At 44.4% G+C, this 22,643-nt stretch overlaps 1 protein-coding gene across 1 annotated transcript in view; it reads left to right on the forward strand.

The window, feature by feature from the left end:
• The first annotated feature begins 12,209 nt into the window (after positions 1 to 12,209).
• The window catches only part of TMC2 (transmembrane channel like 2), a 34,627-nt gene continuing 24,193 nt past the window's right edge, over positions 12,210 to 22,643 (forward strand). Inside the window, exons 1-8 of the mRNA XM_063324071.1 lie at positions 12,210 to 12,255; positions 12,569 to 12,616; positions 14,639 to 14,969; positions 15,707 to 15,859; positions 17,957 to 18,047; positions 18,946 to 19,027; positions 19,315 to 19,421; positions 21,646 to 21,744. Of these exons, the coding sequence (XP_063180141.1) occupies positions 12,210 to 12,255; positions 12,569 to 12,616; positions 14,639 to 14,969; positions 15,707 to 15,859; positions 17,957 to 18,047; positions 18,946 to 19,027; positions 19,315 to 19,421; positions 21,646 to 21,744 (957 nt within the window). The remainder of the gene's footprint in view (positions 12,256 to 12,568; positions 12,617 to 14,638; positions 14,970 to 15,706; positions 15,860 to 17,956; positions 18,048 to 18,945; positions 19,028 to 19,314; positions 19,422 to 21,645; positions 21,745 to 22,643) is intronic.

The raw sequence follows: 22,643 nt of genomic DNA on the forward strand, positions 1-22,643 counted from the left end.
GTAGTGTTCAGGTTTGAAACAGCAGGTGCAATCAGCATTTCTCTCTGTCACACAGAGAGAACACCAACATCCTTTTTTGCAAAGAAAAGGAGGGATTCGGAACTCCAGAGCAAAATGAAGGCTTAGACTATATAGTCTAGATTAATTAGTCTAAACAACCCCTCCTTCGTGCCCTACAGAACAGTTCCCATTAGCTCACAAGTTTTTCAGTAATCATAAGATCGTTCAGGCTGAAGGGACGCCTCAGGATGTCTCTAGTCCAACCCCCTGCTCGAAATGGGGTCCAAGCTCATTTTGGAGAAGAAGTTGGTATAAGGAGCGGCTGAGAGAGCTGGGGTTGTTTAGCCTGGAGAAAAGGAAGCTCAGGGGAGACCTTATCACTCTCTACAACTACCTGAAAGGAGGTTGTAGAGAGGCGGGGGTCAGTCTCTTCTCCCAAGTAACAGGCGATAGGACAAGAGGAAACAGACCCAAGTTGCGCCAGGGGAGGTTTAGGATGGATATTGGGAAGAGTTTCTTCACTGAAAGGGACATCAAACATTGGAACAGGCTGCCCAGGGAAGTGGTTGAGTCACCATTCCTAGAGGTAGTTAAAAGACAGCTAGATGTAGTGCTTAGAGGTATAGTTTAGTTATGGTTTTTGTCAGCGTTAGGTCAATGGTTGGACTCAATGATCCAAAAGGTCCCTTCCAACCCAGACAATTCTATGATTCTGAGCCGAGTTCAGACTAGGTTGCTTAGACCTCTGTCCACTTGGTCTTAATAAATACAGATTGTTCTTCCTCTCTCTTTAATGGCTAAAGCAAGTTAATATTGGTTTTGAGGACAGTCCTGCAGTCATAGGAAGCAACTACAAACCAGAAGGCACATTATTAAGCCAGAAGTGTGACTGTGTAGTGACACTGTAAATAAGCACCTGCTAACAAATGACCGCAAGAACAGACCAATGCAGTTAGAGAAAAAAGTAACTACAAAACCCCAAATCCATTATGCCTTCCACACTGAAGGTTAATATTTTAATCAACAGTATTTTGTCTTTCTTAAATAACCTATCTTTCTGTCTTTTGCATTTGGATATTCATGGCAATATACTTCACCTGACCTCAAACTCACTCAACAGTGATTTAACAACTGAAGTTCCTAGTTCCTACATTTCCTAGGTATTTGCCAGAAACAGAAGTTTTGCCAGCCTAACCCCAGCCTGCTTCAGCTGCTGGAAGATCATTATTTGTCCCAGGTGGTAACTCAGCCCAAGATGATGGAAAAGGTTGCTTGGACACACCTGCATTCAATTTTTGTTTCAAAGTTTCACAAAAAATCCAGTTTCATTGCAATACTGAAAACTCATCCCCACCAGCTCAGTTTTAGTTTTAACACTGGATTTACCCAACTCAAAAACTGAATCCTTCAGGAGATGAATATTTGTAAGAGTAAAAGAATATGAACATGCTACTGTCCTGGTCATACAGTAGAAGAGGCAAGCAGATATGTTTTCTGTTATACACTTAATGCTGGACATTAAGTTTTAGAGCACCCAGCCCTACCAGAACTTACTGTTTGTGATACTTTGAACAAAAGAAGATAAATATACCTATATGTATTCAGACACACACGTATATGGTCACATGCATATATAGGTGTATATATATAAGCATACAAATTAATAATTGTAACAAAAGGCACTCTTCTTACATCTCTGAACAAAGGGAGCTTTCTCACAAGTCATCTAAAGGGAACAAGTGCAGCAGAAGATAAAGCCCAGATAAAAGCAATAACTTTTCATAAACCAATTATATCAGCAACACACCCTGGAAGGGTAAAGGATAGGCCTTTATCTATCATTACATTTTTCTCAGTCAGTATTTAATAATACACAGTCATTTTTAATAATAAACATGGAAATAACCAACACTTCAGAAGCACAAAACTTGCTGGGGATTTTTCTTCCTTTGCCACTTATTAGGTGTTTAATTTGTTCATGAGACAAAAAGGCAAAGTTTCCACTGAACTTGGGGAATGTTTTTCCATAAATGACAATGTAATAAGATTTTCTCAAGACATGCTGACCTGTTACCTTGAGATTTGATAATAAAGTGCATTGGTAGTACATGTAAGGAAACAAACATCACGAAAACAAATTAAAACAATTTAAAGAGACAGACCAGAAGTTTTTCCTCAGACCAACAAGGACCCCAGGTACTTCTAAAATAGATCTTTCCAGCATCAGTAGAATTACACTAGAAACCAACAGGGTATTGTTTTCTGCCTTGGGTGCCAGAAGAGACTGAGACCCACCAAGTTTCTGAAACTGTGCCTAACATAAAGCAATTTACATGGCAAGGCTGAAGTCAGTTGGATGACTTAGCTACTTGAAAATAAATTCCTACACACCTGCGTAACTTAAGTGTCATATCTAAATACATTTCTATCATTACGTTGAATTACTGACCTGAGATCGCAGTCTCAGCCCTTCTGCACGGACTGCCTGGCTTGCAGAGCTCAGCTGTGATGAATGCTTCATCATCTCACCCTGTTGGGAATTAACAAGTTTATTTCCTTCCAGCCCTTCTCCCAGTAGTTTGGGGCTTTTCCTGAAGGTATCTGTGATAAGTGATTGTAAAATCTTGCAGGCTAATACTCCTAAGAGATTTTCCCAATCTGTTTTTGTTACCAAGTGGGAATTCCAACCCCACCTCTATTCTGTTAAACATACGGAACACAAATTAAAGAGAAAAAAAAAAAGAAAGAAAACACACCCTTCAATAGTAAGATGTTTAGTAATACTCCTTATAAAAACAGGCGGAATATAGAAAGTCTTCTATTAAGGACTTACACAACATGAAACTAATACTACGAAAGGCCTGGCATTGTCAGTATGCATGTAACTTAGGATATGTGGAATATTTAAGCCCGCAAAACCCTCTCTTGCTTTCTTCACTTCTGTTCTGCTTTTTGAGGCTGTAGCTCCAATTCTACCTAAGAAAGCAGAGGATAAAGATTTCAGGTTTTAATACACACCGTATTTTCTCTCGATTTAACACCAAAGAAGGAGGAGAGCCAGACTCCGCTACAGCCACCCTGGGGCATGTCACCGGCTCACTGGACCCCATCCGGAGAGGTGGAAAAGAAAACATGGGAAAGGTGGCAGCAACAAGATAGGAGAGAAAACAGGAGGCAAAAATTTGTCACGGACTCTCTTTGCTGTGCGCACTAAGGAAATTATCCCTGAATACTGTGCGCTTCCCAGCACTGGTTATTTCTGCTGGTGCCAGCCCCAGGGGCACCCTGGTGAAGCTGGGGTGCCGGCTACAGCCAGAGCTGGCACGCTGCCTTTGGACATCATTCAAATGAGGCTGAAGTGCGAAATCCTTGGGCCGTTGGCTGATTAGCATGCAAGGAAGCATTTAGCATCCTTCTTCTCTGGGCATCTATCTCCCATCCAGCAACTGCCTTCTTAGCACCCAGAGGGGCAGAGAAGGAGAGGGCTTTGGGACGCAGGGACCTGCACCGTGATGTTTTCCACTGGCTGAAAACCCGAAAGGTTTAAATACAGAGGCAATCACAGAAACCATAAGTCTGCTCTGATTAGTCCTCTCCCGTGATACTTTTGGAAAACATTTCCATTGCCATCCTCAACCACAGTTTTCCCCAGTTTCCCCAAAACCACTCCCACCTCCTATGGAAAGTCACTTGGCTTGAAGAGAAGCTACTGACACAACCGTTCACCCTGCAGAATACTGTGCAGTGGTGCCTCTGAGAATTAGATCCTTGAAAAGGGTCAGGCAGAAGACAAAATTGTACGCAGGTCTAGTAAAAGAAACTAGTGGCCGACCCAGGGAGCTGTGTGGAGAGGAGGCCATCACCCAACGGAAGAGATGTGCCTCCCCTTTATCCTCACTTCTGCCAGTTTGGCCCTTCGCTTCTCAACGGGACATCATTTTAATCAAATGACATTTCATAAAATAAAAAAAAAAAGGCAAAATCTTGTTTTGGAGTTTTGATGTTCTGCCTGTTTGTGGGGTTTTTTTATGTTTCAATAAGAAAATCCTTGCGCTTAAAATGCAGATTGTGTTTAACCCAAGCGTCCTTTTTTTCCATGCAGTTTTTTTCAGTTTGGAAGCCGCCTTAAAGAGCCAGTTAACTTTAAAGAGAGAGTTATCACTCAGCCCTGGTTACAGCTCCAGCCCAGCAAGACCGGTGAAGCCCAGAGGTGAGCAAGGTGAGCACCTTCTCCTAATACAACAGGTGTGGCACCACTGGAGTCACCAGGGTGTGAAATACAGTGGTGCTTTACAAACACAGAGACTGCTCTCTAGAAACATTGAGGGTTATGGCAAGTATAAAAAGGACTTTTGTTAAAGGTAATATTTTAACTCATCACCGGTTTTATCTGCCACACCCAAATTCTTTCTGAATCAGATGCTAATGAAACCTCTCCTGATTCGGTAACGAGAGAGAAAGCAGACACAGTGTGAGGGGAAAACAAATAAATACCAGTTTCACCCAGTGCAACCCCCCATTCCTTTAAGTGTGCCACCTCTGCCAGAAAAGATGGTAAATCTGCTGAAATGGAGCAATTTGCTATGCAAAGTGGCTGCCACGAGAGGGGGGTCCCATTGCACCGCAGCGGGGCTCGCTCACCTCAGCTGCACGGAGCATCACTGACGCCTTCCATCCCCTTCTCATGAACACCTGGTAGCCATCCGCTTCTCCTGTCCTCCTGTTTCTCAAGCCCATCTTGCACATGAAGGATGCCATCCCCCTGAAACGCTCTCCCTTCCCTCACTGCACGTCTTCCCTGCCTCTGGAGAAGATGTCCGAGGCCAAGGGCTAAAAGACATTTTGATTGTACATCACTCCTGACCTGGACCGTATCTCAGCTAGCCAGGAGTACACTAGGAGCACACTACAGGCAAGCAATGCTGCCTTCTTAGGAGCAAAAAGGAGGTACGCGTCTGTTCATCACTCAGGCAGTAGCTGAGACAGAGGCAAAGGGGGAAGCAGGCTGCTGTGGCACAACTTACATTTATTAATGAATCCCTTAAGGTCCCTAATCATTGTATTTCTCTTCCCCAGATAAATTACTTCTGTCTTAGCTCGCTCTCATGCTATGTGAATTTTGTGCACTACCATGGTGCTGGTTTAATGCTGCATTTCATTCTTTTTTAAAGTTTACCTGGAAAGCCTAAGAAAAAAATAATTCAGAGCATTTCATTAATATGGCTTTACATTTCTAACAATGGCACAGGAGAATGTTTTGGGTTTTTTCCAGTAGAAATCAATTGTGTATAGGACCTTGAGATAATTTCAAAGAGAGACCCTAGCTCTGACTTCAGGTCACCTTCTCACCTCTTGTCTTCTGACACAGACAAGGACCTTCACAGGGATCTTCTGACTCTGCAAGTGTTTTTTGGGCACATCCCTCAAAGACCTGTGCATCACTGAGCCCGTGATCTAGCAGAAGTTTTAGGGTTATCTGGCACAAACCCATGGCTAGTGTAACTTGTCAGAGTCTCGTGGAAGTCACTAAAGCTTTAAGAGCTTGCAGCAGTGGAAGGTCTGGCTTGCGCAGATGCAGGCAGAGCTCCTCTGGGAGCTTTGCGCATTTTAGGAAAAGTTTAAAAGCAAGCAACATCGTCCTGCCATGACTGGATTGTTGGGCAGCTTTCCCTCTTTCTATATTAAAAAAAAATAAATCTGTTTTTCAAGTAGAGAGATTGTAGACAAAAGTGAAAGAAAATTTTCCCACAGAAATCCTCTTGGAACTGGAACGAAAGAGGGGGGAATCCAGTAGTAGCAGCATCCCCTCTCTGTCTGGAGGGACTGGACATCAGACAGCAAAAAAAGGTTCAACTCCAGTGAAGAACATTATTCTCCTGATCTTCTCAAACTGTGCCCTTCATTGCTGGTCTTTTGGGCACCTCCTACAAAGCTGAGGGGACCATGCGGGAATTTCTCCTCCAGATCAGGGCCAAGCAGGTGCGTAAGGTAGGAATGGAGCTCACCAACAACATTCATCCCCAAGAAAATGTTCCTCTCCTGCTCCAGAATTTGTGCAAAAAACCTTCCCTCCTCTTGTTTTTTTCATAGACATTCTCCCCTATTTTCCCTTCTTGTCCTTTGGAACTTAAAACTCTTCATTTTTGGACTTCGTTAACTCTTCAGATAGGGAGTGATGGGTTGAAAAAAGTGTCGTGCAGTGCCTGTTCCCTACAAAGAGTGTGGGAGATGAGTGGAGGTATCTGTGTCTGGTTGGAAATCAAAAGGGTTTTCCCAAAACCACTGAGTTACTCAAAAAGTGCCGGGGACCACAGGGCTGTGGCGCACACCACTTTTTGGATGAACCAGAGCCTCCTGCCCTCAAAGCCTGTCAAGGCCAGCGACGGGGAGGGATGATACAGGAGCAGCATACACCATCTGACCAGCACCTCTGCCAAACACATACATGCCTTGTTTGGAGAGCACTGACGGGCTCGTATGGATCCAGGATGGCTCTAAGCATGTGCTTAGCGTGAGATGTGGAGTCGGTGAAGATGGCAGTGAGCTGGCAGACACGGGCTTGTGTTTTGCCCTAGGCTGGGGTCTTACCAATGCAGTGTGTCCCACAAGGCTGCTGCCTCTACTCTCACAAAGCTGGACAATATAATCATAATTTAAAAAAAAAATAAAATAATTTATCACCAGCTTCTACATGGTAAGAAGTAATGGAAGACTGAGGAGCTGTATCCTATGATTGACCTGACGTTCAAAGACATCTCTCCAAGCTGGCACAGCTCCAGGACCTGCCAGTGCACATCCTCCCCCTTTTTCGGCTTAATTCTTCCTGACAGGCCACCTGAATTAGCAGCCCTCTGGCAGTAATTGTTCTGCAGCAAAAACACAGACTAACAGCCTGTACAGAGCTTGTTGCGCTCCTTCCCGGGAAACTCCCAGCTGTGCCTTGAGGCATGAGGCGAGGGAAAGCCAGAGAGAGAACACTATGAAATAATAACAAGCAAGAAATTAAAAAAGCAATGGCTCTGCCTCCAAGGACCACGTGCTCCTCACCCTGGGTTGGGATTATTCAGATAAAGGTTATTTTATATGGGCAAAGCACGAGCTGGCAAGGCACTGCGTTGAGCATCCTGAGCATGAGATTAGTCTCGCACAATTTCTTCCAGTGGGACTTCGTCGTCCTTACAAGTAACTAATGCCCAGACAAACAGCACAGGACATGTATTTGGCACCAATTTACTGCCTCCAGCCATAGTCCAGACCCACTGTTCGGTATGGCAGCCAGAGGATTATTTTCAGAGACTGAAAAAAAGCTGAGAAATTTCCTTGCCAGATTATGTTAAATTAATGAGACTCTCTACCCACGTGTTTGCCTTGAACACCGCTGACGAGTCCTTACTTCCTGAGCGTTTCCATGCTGATCTGTCAGAGGTCACTGCAGACCCTTGTACCAAAGTACAGAGAAACACTACAGCATTGCAGACATTACACGAGGGCAAGGATGACCTCTGCAGACATATATGCTCAGGTTAATATGTAGCCTGTGCTGGATTTCCACAATTTAGTCAGAAATATTTTTTGCAAAGTAAACCCCAGATTTTTGTCACAAGCCAGACTGGACCACAGCTGAGCCGAATCCGGTTTTATGAAGCATACCTGAGAGACCCTGGAAAATACAACTAAGTTCTTTTTTTAAAAAAAATTCAGTTTTCTTCAACAGTCAGACAGAACTCAGTCAGTGTTGGGAAGCGATCTCTAACTTTTAAACGTCTGTCTCAGATGTATCACTGGAGTTGGCTCCAGCAATTTGCGAGTTTTAGGCCCGAATCAAAATAACCACACACAGATCAGGTGTTATTGCTATTATTGAAAAACCTTCTCAAGTAAAGATTACTTATAGATGAGATGAATATTGAATAAATGTAATCCATGGATTAATTAGCTAAAGACCTATGTTAATCAGAAAGCAAGAAAGGGAGAAACGCTACCTCATTAAGCATTTAGAAGCATGTTGTGTGTGCTTCCAAGATTCAGTTACCCTCTCTCCATAACACAACTGCTTTTTATTTAACACTCGGAAGTGTGTGAGAAGTCCAATGTCCTCGCATGTTAAAACTCAAAACTGTCAAATTATATAGCGTTAGTCCCCAACGTGAGGAGAAAGAAGCTGAATAGTATAGGACAAAAAATTAGCACTACAACTCCACAAATTGCTCGCACTCTGCATACAAAGTCTGACATTTACATACGTAATAGCTGGATTCGTGGTTGTGCATTACTTATTCATACCTTGTGTGGAATAACTCAAGGTAAAAGACTAATTCATTAATCCCCCCCGATCCATAATCCTAAGAAATCATAAACCCTGCAAGACACTTTATCCTCTTAGGAAAATCAGGCTCATAAGCTGAGGGCGACAGCGCGCTCGGTGCTGAAGAACGGCAGCTTTTCCCCATTGTACAGTTATGGAAGCTCAGGTCAGCCCTACACAGAGCTATTTTGGGACCTGTCATCTGTTTGATACACATGCAGAGACACGGAGAGTCTTCATGTGCGACCTCTTCTCACAGCACACGAGACATCTCGTTGCTCTCCCAGGCCTGCCATCCTTGCGGGTTGTTGTGAATTTTTTGTATAGGTTTCTTTTAACTAAGCACCTTCTAATCCTCAAAGAAAGACGGGTGTCAAAGTACATGAAATGAAGTATATTTTTCTTACTTAGAATCGCAGAATCATAGAATAGTTTTGGTTGGAAGGGACCTTTGAAGGTCATCTAGTCCAACCCCCCTGCAGTGAACAGGGACATCTTCAACTACATTGGGACACTTTATAGAATATCCCGCCTTAAGTTTTTTCCATAATATTTTAATGTTGCATATAAACAGCTATATGGTTTTTTATTTAAACTTTATCTTTTTGACCAAGAGTCTTCTGTGTCCAGCTGGGCTACTGCAAACACAGTATCACACATGCAAAACCAGCCCAGAGGTACAGTGAGATCTCCACCAGCCTGATTCTGGGGGGAAATGACAGATCTCTAAGCACTTACCAAAAATCACAAGAGGCAAACAAGGCTGACAAGTCTGCGTTTTGGCAGACCATTTTCCTGGTCTCAGTTTGCATGACACCACTTTGTTGCACTGATCCCTGCTCCTGGAGGCTCCTCACGCTCACCTGCCCAGACTGACTTCTCCATAGCACCCTCTGGCGCTGCCTGGCCCACCTCAAAAGTGATCGTGGCTCTGCTTCTCCCCCCGAGGACATGCACCACAAAAGACAAAGACCTTGAGGTTTCTCATCATCCTTGTGTGGCTGCACATCAGCCACAGGTGGACCCTTGCTTCTGGAGGAGGAAGACATCAGCTAGGGTGGGTTATATTGTTTATGCTGGTATTTTGTTCTAAGGCAAAGGGAGCAGCAGATCATACACAAAGCGGTTTGTTGTACCATAGGCCAAGTCTGAAAGGTAATGCAGGGGTTTCTCCTTAAGGGTAAGCGCTTGGGGCAGGCACTTTAATAACCCTCTTCATTAGGAAATAATTGCCAGCCATTACGCACCTCCACCCTCTCCGTGTGATGGAGTCCAACGAAGCCGGCAGTGTGAAAGATGATGATCCCTACCCATACAAGGGTAAAATGCTGCCAACCAGCCTGTAAGAGAGCAGGTTTGGCAGGGCCAATCTTCCTACGTTTATCAGCATAGGTATGGGGGGGAAGCAACATCCAAACACAGCTTACTGCAAACACCTACAGCCACTGAACAGCCACACTAATGTGTTGCCTCACGAGCACTGTACGGTACAGCCACCGTTCCTGCTCTGTCCCCTACGCTGACACCCCTCAGCTATCTCTGCTCCATGCAGCAAGGGGGGACACGTGGGAGCCACAGATTTCCTTCGAGTTTGTGGTGCCCTGGGTCCCTGGGACTGCATGAACAGCGATCACAACCTTGCCACCACGTCCATGAACCAGAGCGCAGATTGTAAAATCAAAGGATGGGAGTTTGGCCTTGGAGCAGGGGGCAGAGGTATTACCCGGCCACATATTTTGGTACTTTGGCATCCCATGAGCTGCCATTCTGGGAGGCAGAGTATTTTTCATGAAGTGGGCACACAGGTCTCGAAGACGCAGCAAACTGCAGCACAATGAATCTGCAGTCCCCATCACTTTTCAAAATCGCGTACTCGGTACCCGTGGGTATGCCAAGTGGCACGAGCAGGTCTGGAGCCCGCGGCTGCCCCAGCTGCAGTGAAGATGACAGATGGATTACTGACCATGTAGCAGGGTAGAAACCAGGACACTCATCTCACTCCTTCCTGAAGTGTTTTGCATACCTCTGGCAATGAGACGCTCACATGAGCATACCCTGAGCACGCAAACAGCATCTGAGTTTGCCTTGGTGGAGAAGAAGGATGTCCTGAGGCAGAAGCGGTGCCAGCACTGAGCGTGGTACTGCAGGGGTGTGACGGGCATCCACACCCCTTTCGCCTCTTACCACCTGATTCTCCAGAAACCTGGCTTTCATTTAACAAGGAAAATTAAATCCTTAGATCCTCTGTTTGGGAAAGAGATGCTTTGGGCTGAGGCTTGAGGAAACTGAAGCAGTCTGCAGAAAATCAGTTCCAGTAGCCTCCAGCAACTGTGAATTGCTCCGTTTTGCCTGAAGCAGTATTAATGCAATGACCTAGTGATCACATTTGGAACAACTTTTCAACCCACCACATCGACACATAGGACTATAGGTGAAACTTATTCCCTGGCAAGACCTTCAAGGACCACTACTGCTGTCTTCAGCCCCATTCAGACCCACTGGTGTGGGGACCACACAGTGGAAACGCTCTGTGTAATGAACTTGTACAGTTAGAGTTGTTAATAATGTATGGGTATATAATATACATTACATACTTAGCTCAAATGAGCTGAGCTAAAGTCAAATGCAGATCAAACAATCCATGGGATTGGACTTAAAATACTTGAAAGGTGCCTTTGGACCAAAATTCAGAGATCAAAAAGTAGCAGAGAGTCTCCCGTTCAGGCTGGCACCTCCTCGGGTGCTGCACCCAACCCAGAGCAGGAGTCATCTGCAAGGGTCACCGGTGGCAGCAACCTCAAGTTGATCTCCTCAACATTCCTTGATTTTGGGAGGGAAAGGGGAATTAACTCTCTCTGACAACACTTGGAAAAAAAAAATCTTTGTGTACCGTCACCAGTCCAGATCTCCCAAGGGATGCCAGCACGAGCCAGGGGTCCACAGCAGACTTCACAGATAGCTTTCCTCTTTGGAAACTGTTCCTGTGCAATCCTGCAGGAGAAACCCTGTGCTGGGGATGCACCGGCTCCCTGAGAAAGCTACAGCCGGGGCAGATGCTGCAGGTTTTACACCGGAGGTTGCTCAGACAAACCTATCCTTGGCCCATCGAAGGACTGCAAGCCACAGCATGCAATACAATACTTTGCGGTACTAAAGGACCTTCTGAATGAGGGTCTCGCATTAATTAATTAAGCCTCAGAGCACCTAGAAGGAAAATCTATCCTATTTTACCAGCAAGTGCAATGAGTATACTAAGGTCACACAGAATAGAGGAGCAAAGGAAAGAGAAATCCTGGTGTTCTGACTCCTGACTCCTTGCTGCATCTATTAGCTCATGAGTCCCCTACAAAGGACACACATGGAGGACAAAAGGTCACCCACAGCCGTGCCCTGAGGGGCACCGCACTGAGAGGTTTGCTAAGGTGCAGGAGAATGAATAACAGGGTCACACAGATTGACGCAGGTCAGTAAAGAATATGGCATTAAGAAAATTGATCCTTTCAAAGCCTCCAGACACATGCTTATGTCAGAACCAGACGTGACTTGTGTCTGTGTTTCATACGATACCACCAAGTATCCACCAAAGGGCTTTCCTTCATGTTTAAATAATGAAATGCAATGTAATGCCGACAGGTGCTTTTTCACAGGGAGAAGGGAGACAAAGGGAAAGTAGTGTTTGGGTGGGCTGAGGCAGAGCCCGGGTCTTCCCAGCCTCTCCCACCCCTCCCTGCCCTTCCCTGCCCACATGGCTTGCAAGCCAGGGGTCACCAGCGGCTGGACGTGCCCATCTGTCTGCAAGGAGACAAGCACATGGACACTGGAAGAGAGAATAACCCGTATATGATTGGCGTGTGCGAGCCCAGCATAGCAGCTACGGTGTCCGTGCAAAAGACGGGAGGCTGTCATGGGGAAGAAAAAGAAATGTGCTTTGCAAGTCATCATGGAAGACGGTTGGTATCGCTATGGGATCATTTCAGTTTGGATGCTGCTGAATACTCGAGAAAATATCTCATGACTTTCCAAGCACATAGTTTTGCATCTCTCAAAGATCATGCAGTTTTCGTTTGCTCATGCAGGGAACTTTTGTCAATTTGCCAAACTAAAGTAAATATTAAGAGCGTCACTGTAGTAAAAGAATATAATGTATAATCAATAAGGGACATTCTGCCAAGCTCAGCTGGCACTTAAGGACTAGCTGTGTAAAGCATTGCGCATGTAAAACCCAGCAACAAATGCAATTACTCTTTGTTCTTTGTCTTGCAGCTGGAATAGAGATTGATGGACAAATCGAAAGTGACACAGAGAGTGAAGGTAACGTAGAGATTAAAAAATGTGGTCTTGTTTGAAATACGGGAGGTGATACCTTTTGTTTTTCTCTCTGGCTTGTGACTTGCTCTACAACAGGAATCACTTCATGAGCTACTTGTAAGCAAGCAGATTTTTCCTTTGAGGTTTGACTTATAATAGTGATATGTAAACCACTGTTCTTGAGCAGTCTGTCCCCTTTCAGCCATGCTCCTAGAGCAGGAGGGAGGCTGTCGGAGTCCACATCCCTTGGTGGTCATCCCTAGTGAAACAGGCGTGGCAGTAAAGTACCACCCTGTGCAGGGCCGGGACTGCTTTGCCCCGTGCCGAGGTCCCGCTTGCCCTCCCCGGACTGCTTGCTTAGACCATAACACACTGGTATCTTGATTAATCATGACCACGAGAAGATAAAAATGAAAATGGGTTGGAGGCAGACTGATGGCTGTTAGGAAACTCAGGAAGAGCCAGTGACAGGATTAAAAACCGCTTTAACCCTGGGTATATAGTAAATAAAAAGAAATAGCTAAGGGGTAGGATTGTAACACCCAATAAAGCTAGCTAGCTAATAGGTAAGATAACAGCAGCACTGGATAAGTGATATGAATGTAGACACTACTGCAAAAATGGTTCACAGACATGTCTGTACGATCCATAAAATATGAGAAAGTAATTAACAAATGGCTGGGATGTATTTTTTTAATCATATCCACCTTTCCCATACAGGCAAAGAAGGAAATAAGATAAAAGTAACAAATGAACGCTCCACATTTATCTATTTGATAGATTGCAAATGAAAACCATGATAGTTGTCTGCCTAAAATGAACATTTTAGGGGGTGGTCTTTTGACCTTGATCACTAACTGAAATTCAGCTGAGATGCAGCATTTTACATAGTAACTGAAACCTATTGAGTTTGAGGCTCTTGAGAAATAAGTTGAAAGCTCCTTCACATTCCCAGAGACAAGTGTGACAACTACCTCCTACTAAATTTTTACCACTATCAAGCAAAAACTATTTGCTTGTTATTAATTTCTAACTATTCACCAAAACAAAAATGCAAATACTCAAACCCTTTTTGCTTCCATTTTCCTCACCTTTTAAGCTGCTCATTCGTCACTCTGGATCCCACTCCAGCACAATTTCCTTCTTCCATTACAATTTCTCCAACACTGAGAGAAAATGCCAAAATTACAAATTTCACGTTTTTTTTGTTTGAACATTCTATTTTCATCAGTAAGAAATTTTGGAAAATTAGAAGCCAAAAGAGTCTGGAAAACTTACTATTGATTTTAATGTACCTGCTGGCAAAAGGGATGGAGGGGCTTGAGGTTTTTTGAACATATTTTTACCCCTTCCATAATATTCTGCAATTAAATCACACTCCATTTCAATCCTTCAAACTGGAAGCACTTCTGACTTCTGGTCAAATGAGGTTTTTAGCATGCAATGCCAATAAGAATGAAATGTGCATCAGAGACTATCTGGTTTTGGTTTTTTTTTCCTCTGGATGTAGACCTTCCTATTGAAACGAAAACTCAGAGAAATGAGACCTGGTGCTGCCTAAGCTGTACCTTTTCTCTATATAAATAGAATACCTCCATCCCCAGCCTTGAAAAGTAAACAGCTTTCAAGGACATTGCACCAACAAGCACACTATATACTGTTTAACTGGCTGCAATTTCTCTTTCCGTTCCTCTGGTGTGTTTACAGGTCAAGAAGATATCTGCCTGTGCTCTCTGACAGATGGGCTTGTGCATTTGTAACTAACTTCCAATTTTCTTACAGTCACATATCAGTCACTGATATGCTGAAGTTAGTTGTGCAGTATTACTACATAACCAAAGAGTTGGATGTCGTTATTGGATGGGGCATAATGCAAAGCCCACCAAGGTCAACAGGTATCTGCTCATTGACTTCCCTAGGGTTTGAATCGTGCATCCAAGCTGCCTGTGCTTTTCTGACGAATCCTGATTTTGCCAGCATGGAAAGCTAAGTGTTTCCCAAAGTACTTGTTTTTATCCCTTGCAGAAGATGAAGAAAAGGACAAGATGCCCAAGAAACAGTGCCGCAGGGAAACCAGCAGAGCAAGCAGACTCGAAGGGAAAAGGCAAGAGAAAGACAAAGAAGATGAGAGCAAAGAGGAAGACAGTTGTAGCCAACAAAACAGAGCTTCTAGGAGAAAAAACTACCAAAGTAAAAACAGCGATGGAAAAAAGGCAGGAGAGGAACAAAGTCGGCAGAGAGAGAAAGGCAAAAAGGCTCCTACCAAAGATCAAAAGGAGTCAGAAAACAAAGGAAGGAGAACAAATGAGAAAGGAAAGGAGGGGGGGAACAAGCAGAAGAAAGACAGGAAAAACAGGTAATTAAACAATCCCTGAGTATGGTGCCTTGGGTCAGTCTGGCAGCGGTATCGACATGCCAGTGGCGTATGGGTCACAACTGCAAAACCACAGACTGTGAGACACTACTGCTTTCCCAAAAGAGATAAAACAGTGGAAAGCAATAGTGTAAAATGCCACACAGCCAAACTGTTTCCAGGGTCTTCTATCATTGTAATTTCTCAGCCAGGATGAGATCCATGCATGTAGTGGAGTCCTAGTGGGGTAGAAAAGCACTCTTAAAGAAGACAGCTTGAGCGACTCGGATCCGGCCGAATTTTTTCAGTGGGTCTATGGAAATGTTCAGGTTAAAAGGGATCTCTCATGTTTCCAAGTCTCTTCCTCTTCCAAATCTTGCTTGTCCCAGCCCGCTGCTTCTCCCCATATCTTCCCTCTGAAGGTGTGAAAAACATTTCTCCAGAGCTAGCTGTAGCCCTAGGCAATGCTTCCGTAGCTGAATCATGGTCCAAAGCACAATGTCGGGTGAGTTATGGTGGGACGCAATGGCCTCTTCATTATCCTGGCTGGAAGCAGCCTCGTTCTGAGCATGAAGGGGCCGCGCTGGCATCGCACCGAGCCAGGGGACAGCGAGGCACTGTGTCCACGTCAGAGGGGGATCCCTGGGGGCCAGCGTCGCTGTGCCCACCCTAAGCAAGACCTTCCCTCTCACTCCTGTGAGATTTTCCACTTTGTGCCCTTTATTCTGTGTCTCCCCCAGCACTTCTTCTGCTTCTTCCAACTCATCCGATGAGGAGTCACTCTCGGAGGAAGAGCTCGCGATGCTGATGGAGCAAGTGGAGCAAAAGAAAAAACTAATTTCCACCATGAGGAACAAACCCTGGAGGATGGTGAAGAAGCTCTCAGTGCTCAGGTACCCACAACACCTGGAACTCACACCCCTGGGGTCTTTGCTGACTGTCAGATGCACATTGCCTCTCCTAGAAATTGCATTTTTGCTGCTGCTACTGTAACACCCCCGTCTCAGAAAAAGCTATTGGCAGAGCCTGGCCAGCCTGTCTGGGTTTAAATGATCACAGTTAAAATGGGGAATTTGATTTTCAGCCTCTGTAACCAGAGAACGGACAAGGTGCAAATCTGTTCAACTGATACCCACAGCCAGGTCATCCTACCCTTGTATTTAAGACCAAACGACTCACTACCGCCAGGCTACTTGTTAAAACAAACTCTGTGCCCTGGTTTGCTTAGTCATGCCTACTGTCAGATAGAAATCAGAGCAGCAAAGTGCCACGTTACTTCACACTTCCTGAGACAGTGCCACTTGGAAAAAATACTGTATTATTTGCAGAGGTTTACGGAGCAAAGATAATACTGCCAGCCAGTCCCCACTGAATGTGGGAACAACTCAGGCAGCTGCAGAGATCCTTTAGTGCAGAGCAACGGGGGGCAGCGGAGCAGGGATGACCAGGATCATTCCCATGTCAAGGCAATATTTCAAATCCCAGCTCTGTTGCTTAAAAATCACCTGAAATTGGGGAGCTTTCAAAATAGCATTGCAAGGCATGCACAGTCCCACGGGGAGCGGTGATGTCCCCGCTCCGTCTTTGCCAAGAGGCTGCTCGGAGCTGCAGTGACCAGGCTGTGAAGGCTGGCTGTCACCGTGTGTCTCTGCTTCTCTCTTTCACACCCTGAAGGCCAAGACCTGCTCCATCTTCCGTTAAAATCAGGAGCCTTGAACACTGCCAATTATTTCTAAAAATCTGGGTAAAGATCGATGCAGGAAAACTGTATTAAAGCAGCTTTGCTAAATCACAGGCACGCTATAAACTTGAGCTCATTACAAATAAAGTCTTATCACCTTAAAAGTGCAAAGTTCTGCAAGAAAAGAGAAAAAAAAAGCAAAGCACTACTATTTCTGACATATTTTGCCTTTGCTATGGGATCCTGGCTAAAATTCTGCCTGGGATTGTGTTTAATAACATACCTCCATCCTTTCATCTTATCCCTGAGCCACGGCAATCCTTGCCACCCGCTAACGAACCTAAATAAAATTGTTGCATTGCTTGTGCAGAGGTCTCCAGAAAGGCTCTCAGAGTGCAGTACATTCGTTAGTTATTTTGGCTGCACAAACTCAACCCTCAGACAAGAAAAGATTAGCCCCATTGCACAGATGAGGAATGTGAAACACAAGGAGAAGGAAACAATGTGTTCCAGACTTAGAAATCTCACTTAAGGTTTGCAGATAAAGATGCGGATGAACTAGCCAACTATTCCTAAGAAGTAGATGTCCACCTTCCCCACAGGCTTAGGATTGCAAAGGACCTCCCAACTCCTTAAATTTAATCTCTTCTTACGCTGTATCAATGACATCAATACATGATATAATCTTATTCACAAACTCAGCATACCCTAACAACACCTACCTGGTTCTTTTCTCTGTATTTCCTTTAGAAACCTATTCTAAAACTAATTTCAATTTGCAGCTTGATTTTACTCCTGACCAGCATACACTCTGGCACTGAGATTATCCTGTTGGGCCAGTTGGACGCCTCTGATATTTATACAGGGAAGTGTTCATGAAGGGAAATTCTCCATCCTCTTGGAGTTTGTTTCACTAGAAAATGTTGGTTTTTTCCTTGATCAATGCACCAGGAGTGAAAAGTTATAGTAGATATGCCGGGGTGGGAGAGCTCTGGAGCAAGATGAACAGGCGGGCTTCTAATCTATACCCAGGGAAAAGCAGGGACCAAGATTTGGGACACATCTCTGCATGAGCGCTGTGGGGACCTGGTAGCTAGCCCTGGGTTGGCTTGTGAGCTCTGCTCGGCACAGCAACACCACCAGCAGATAGCAGCTGGCACCCCAGACACAGCATGGGGCACGGAGAGCCCAAACCCCTGCCTTCACACAGGGAGGGCAGCGCGGCTGCTTTCCCACCGGCGCGGGCAGAGGAGAAAAGCTAAAGACCCTTCTGCTGTTCCAATAACCCGCTTGTTTCTTTCCCAATTAGGGAGGCACAAGCTTTTGTAGAGAAGTTTGAAGGAGCTCTGGGAAAAGGGAAGGGCAAAAAGTTGTACGCTTATAAGATGATGATGGCAAAGGTAAGTGCTGCAAAGATGTCAGGGAAAAGCCTGGGTACCTCGTTATGCATTCAGCCCATTTTTTGTTGGGTTTATTAACCCATATTTGGCAAGAGAGACACCAGGAAATCAGAATAAAACTTCCCACCCACATTCAAAAATACTAGCCAGCTTCAAATCTATGACGTTTACAGAAATAATAGGGGGAAATTTCCCCCAACCTGAATCTCATTGCGACCTTCCCTGAAGCAAGGGAGGATTTGCAGGGGCAGGGAAAAACATTGCTTTCTGGTTGCACTCTCCAAAACCTTGAAGCGTGGGACAAGGTAGCCCTAAGGAGGAGGCCAAACTCTTGCACTGTCCCATGGACTCCTGTAATATTTCTTCTTCCCTGTTAATGAGACAATGAGGAGGATGATGACTGTGTTGCAAGTTTTAAGTTGTCAGCCAAGTTGCATGTTGTCATGGAGATTATATAGAGAAGCGAAAAACAGAGCCAGGTCTGAGATCATGAAATCAATGGGAGTTTAGCCGCTGGTCTGATGAGGAAGGATTCAAGCTCAGTATTTTATCAAATTAAGTTTTGTTTTAAATACAGTTGGTTCTGTGTCAATTCTTTCAACACAGAGCTAGGTCTGAATTTTCTACCCCTACATAACATGCTAAACTCATAGCACAACTGCAACTTTCCAAAAGCCTGGGAAGGTTAAAATTCAGATAATGAACGTGAATACTTGGGGTGGGGGGCTTTTGGATTGAAGGTAGTTTCTGAAATAGTCCAAAAGATCAGACCCAGACCAGAGTTTTTGCTTTTGACTTTACACTCATTCCTAGCAGTGCTACCATACCCTGACATTAGAAAGCCCTACAGCCTCCCTCTTCGCTCCTCTCTGCTCACAGCAATCTTGTCTTGTTTCAGAAATGGGTGAAATTTAAGAGAGACTTTGACAATTTCAAAACCCAGTGCATACCCTGGGAGATGAAGATAAAAGAAGTGGAGAGTAAGTGGAAGTTGCTGCGCAGTGGCAGTGAGATGTTTTGTAAGACAGCTTTGTCTTCATCCAAACAATGCTCCTGGTCCCGTCTCCGCCCACCCGGGGCACCGCTGCCAACCTGGGAGCATGCACCCCGGGCAGCTCCGGGCTTTGCCATCTCCATCAGTGGTGGGGACTGTTGGGAGGGTCTTGGGCAACATGCTGGGGAGACCTAAGGTTGAAGGGGTCCAGGTCTTGCTGAGGATAGCTTAACCCTCCTAAACTCCTAACCACTAAGTGTCTTCTGGTTCAAGGTCATTTTGGCTCCTCAGTTGCTTCCTACTTCATATTTCTGCGGTGGATGTACGGAGTAAATCTTGTCCTTTTTGGGTTAATATTTGGACTCGTTATAATTCCAGAGGTAAGTCTTTAATTCTCCTTTCAGTAACATCTTGCCTGTTGCTTAAGAGGAACGTGAGACTGACAGCACAAACAAGTGTCTTATGAGGTTTAGGATGGGTATTAGGAAAAATTTCTTCACAGAAAGGGTTATCAAATATTGGAACAGGCTGCCCAGGGAAGTGGTTGAGTCACCATCCCTGGAGGTATTTAGAAGATGGGGACAGGGTTTTGAGGTGGTTTTATTAGTATTAGGTTAACACTCGGACTTAATGATCTTAAATGTCCCTTCCAACCTAGACAATTCTATGAATCTATAACAGGCAATCCTTTAGAAAAATGAAATGTATAAGCACAATTATTTACATAGACCAAGGAGCAAAAGTCGGAATGCAATCAGGAGACCTAAAATGCTATCAAAGATCCTGCCCATCCATCAGCTAAAACAGGAGCTCAAAAACCTAACCTGAGGCTATTTTTACATTTTGACTGAAGTGTAAAACATGATGTATGAATCCTCCTAGGTACAAGCTCAGCTCCGTAAGAGCCATAAGAAATGGACTGTGCTCTGAAACTGATTAAGAAAACCCCCATGACAGTATGGGACCTCCCCAAGCATTTTCTTCACCTTTCTGCATTGCAAAAATCACAATACACACGATAAAGTAGGATTGGTTATTCCCACGCAATTACCAAGGACCAGGGCCACCAGCTGCAATGCAGTCCTCACTGGGTGTGTTGAGCCCAGTTTTCACTAACATGCAGTTGCATGAGCTTTCACAGACGCGAGGATAAGGTGAGGGTGGAAAACCCTGCTTTCTGACGGACAGTGCCAATGCCAGGACCCTTCCTCAGGCTCAGGAGCCCCTTTTGGACCCCCCTTGGCTCACGGCCCTGGGGGACAGGCACAGCAGAGCCCCACAGGGGGAGCCATTGAGGGAAGAAACAATTTCCCAAGTACTTTGCCAACTAACATTTGTTTGGGAAATATCCCTTTTCTTTACTTCTCATTTAGATGATTCCCAAGGAGGAGTTTTATTTTTAGTTTTTCTATTTCTCACTGTTCTTGGAGAAGAAAAGGATCTCATAGTCAACTTTATATGATCGTTTATTCAATAATTTTTTAATGTAGCCATTACAGCCCTGGCTAAATTACTCAGTGCGGTCTTCAAAGGCTGTGCAATCCGCAGACAGTGGCATCTGTTCAGTTCAATGCAGATTTTTATGAAGCAAAAATGTAGCACAGAGTCTCTCCTGAGGACCATGCTTTTGCTCTCCTTAATGTGGTTGTTCACACTATCGAAAGTAAAAGCTCTGTTTGCTCCCGTGATGAAGAGACATAACCATTAGCACTGAACAATACAAATGTATTTTGTTAGGAACTATGCATATGGCAGACGACTAAACAGCTTTCGTCTTTAAAACACACATACTGTTACTCATTGCCTACTGAGCTGTTACGATATGGAGAGTAGCAGGGCAATAAACATTTAATCATAGAGGATTTTGAAATTAATTAGATAGCCCTAAAAAATAAGTGATAGATGATATGCTAGGGCCTTTCTAGTCTATGAATGCTAATGAGATATTTTGGTATGGGCACCAATCAGAGTCTCCTTGTAGATATATTAACTCTCCATAGCCCTTGACGTTCTCTGTCTGGACTGCAATAGCCGCTGGACTTGCTGCAAGTCCTGCTTTGCGTGGCGCTATCAGGAGACGCTGTGCCATGAAAACTGTTCTTTGTGTCCTTTTGTCATATGCTTTTTTGCCCAAACCTAACTGCCCTTCAACTCACCTTGAGATCATTTTTCAATTCAAGACTATATAATACAAAATACACCACAAGCTCGACCCAGTGCTCTTTACTTCTCTCAAAGGAGGAGTCCTGCATAAATAGATAAAGCTAATCCCTTTATTGCGTTAGACCCATGAAGTTCAAGCAAAGAACTTCTTGCTAAACTGAGGACATTTAAACTGGAGCTGTTCATTGAGGGATAGACTTCCTTGGCAAAGCAGTTCCTGTGCAATGGATGTTGCCAGGGAAAGGGAACTCTTCTTGTTATTTGGGTGAAATTAATTCTAAATATTTAAAACTGCTGCTCCAGTATTAAGAAATTATATATAATTAAAATCAACCACAATGAAAACCGACCAAAAGCAAACCAAAAGACTCATTAAGAAGAAAACTGCTAAAAACTGTACAGTTATACTATACATGCGTCACTGTTATTAATGTTCACCAGGTCCTGATGGGAATGCCGTACGGGAGCATGCCGAGGAAGACCGTACCCCGGGCTGAACAAGCAACAGCTATGGATTTTTCAGTTCTTTGGGATTTTGAGGTAAGCACAGAGCATTAATCATAAGACATAGCTTTCATACCTCGCAAAACCCTTCAGAACTTAGTGGCACTACAGGGACAGAATTGTTCCAAGATAAACCAGCAATGAACGCACCTATTTCTTCCAGAAGATGATGACACCTGCTGCCACAAAATCTTTATGGATCTCCAGAAAGTTCTGGCCAAAACAGCATGTGCACACACAGGCACCTGCATATGGATTTGAACCACTTCCATATACAAATGTGCTGGCTGGTGTACATCGCATGTGTGCGCATACACACAAACACACACAGACATAGATTTCTCAGCGTGGCGGGAACAAAGTACGTGGACTTTTATTCCAAAGGAGACATATGACATCTCAAGGCATCACCCGAAACGTGCCTGTCTGGGGTCAGTGACGTGCAACAGGACAAAGTAAAATCCACTAAGACCAGTGGAGTTATACGGTTCCACGCTGAAGGAAGCCAAAGGAGATTTAGGAAGCCCATGTCCTTTTATCTACACAGTATTTTCATTCATGAAGCACAAGAAGCCAAAGTTGGGTTTTTCTATGAGCATTAGTAGAAGCAGGTGACTGTGCAAACTGCCCAGTGGTGAGCTCGGTACAACTCCCTTAAACCATGTTCACAGAGTTGCCTCGTGAACTCAGACAAAAGAAAAGATCCTTTTTCAGAGGAAAAAAAAAACCACCCAATAAATACTTTTCTGCTGTATTTTAAATCTATTTAGAACAACGTATAGAAACCTATATCATCAACTCACATTCATAGTGTAGAATTTTATTCTGAAAAAACCAAAAAATTTTGTATGCACAAGAGCCGTTTTACTTCTAACTAGAAAGGCAACCAGCCCGCAGGTGAAACGCAGGACCTACTCCAAAGCAGGCAGCCAGAA

The sequence above is a fragment of the Chroicocephalus ridibundus genome, chromosome 2, assembly GCF_963924245.1.
Source record: "Chroicocephalus ridibundus chromosome 2, bChrRid1.1, whole genome shotgun sequence".
NCBI classification, from domain to species: domain Eukaryota; kingdom Metazoa; phylum Chordata; class Aves; order Charadriiformes; family Laridae; genus Chroicocephalus; species Chroicocephalus ridibundus.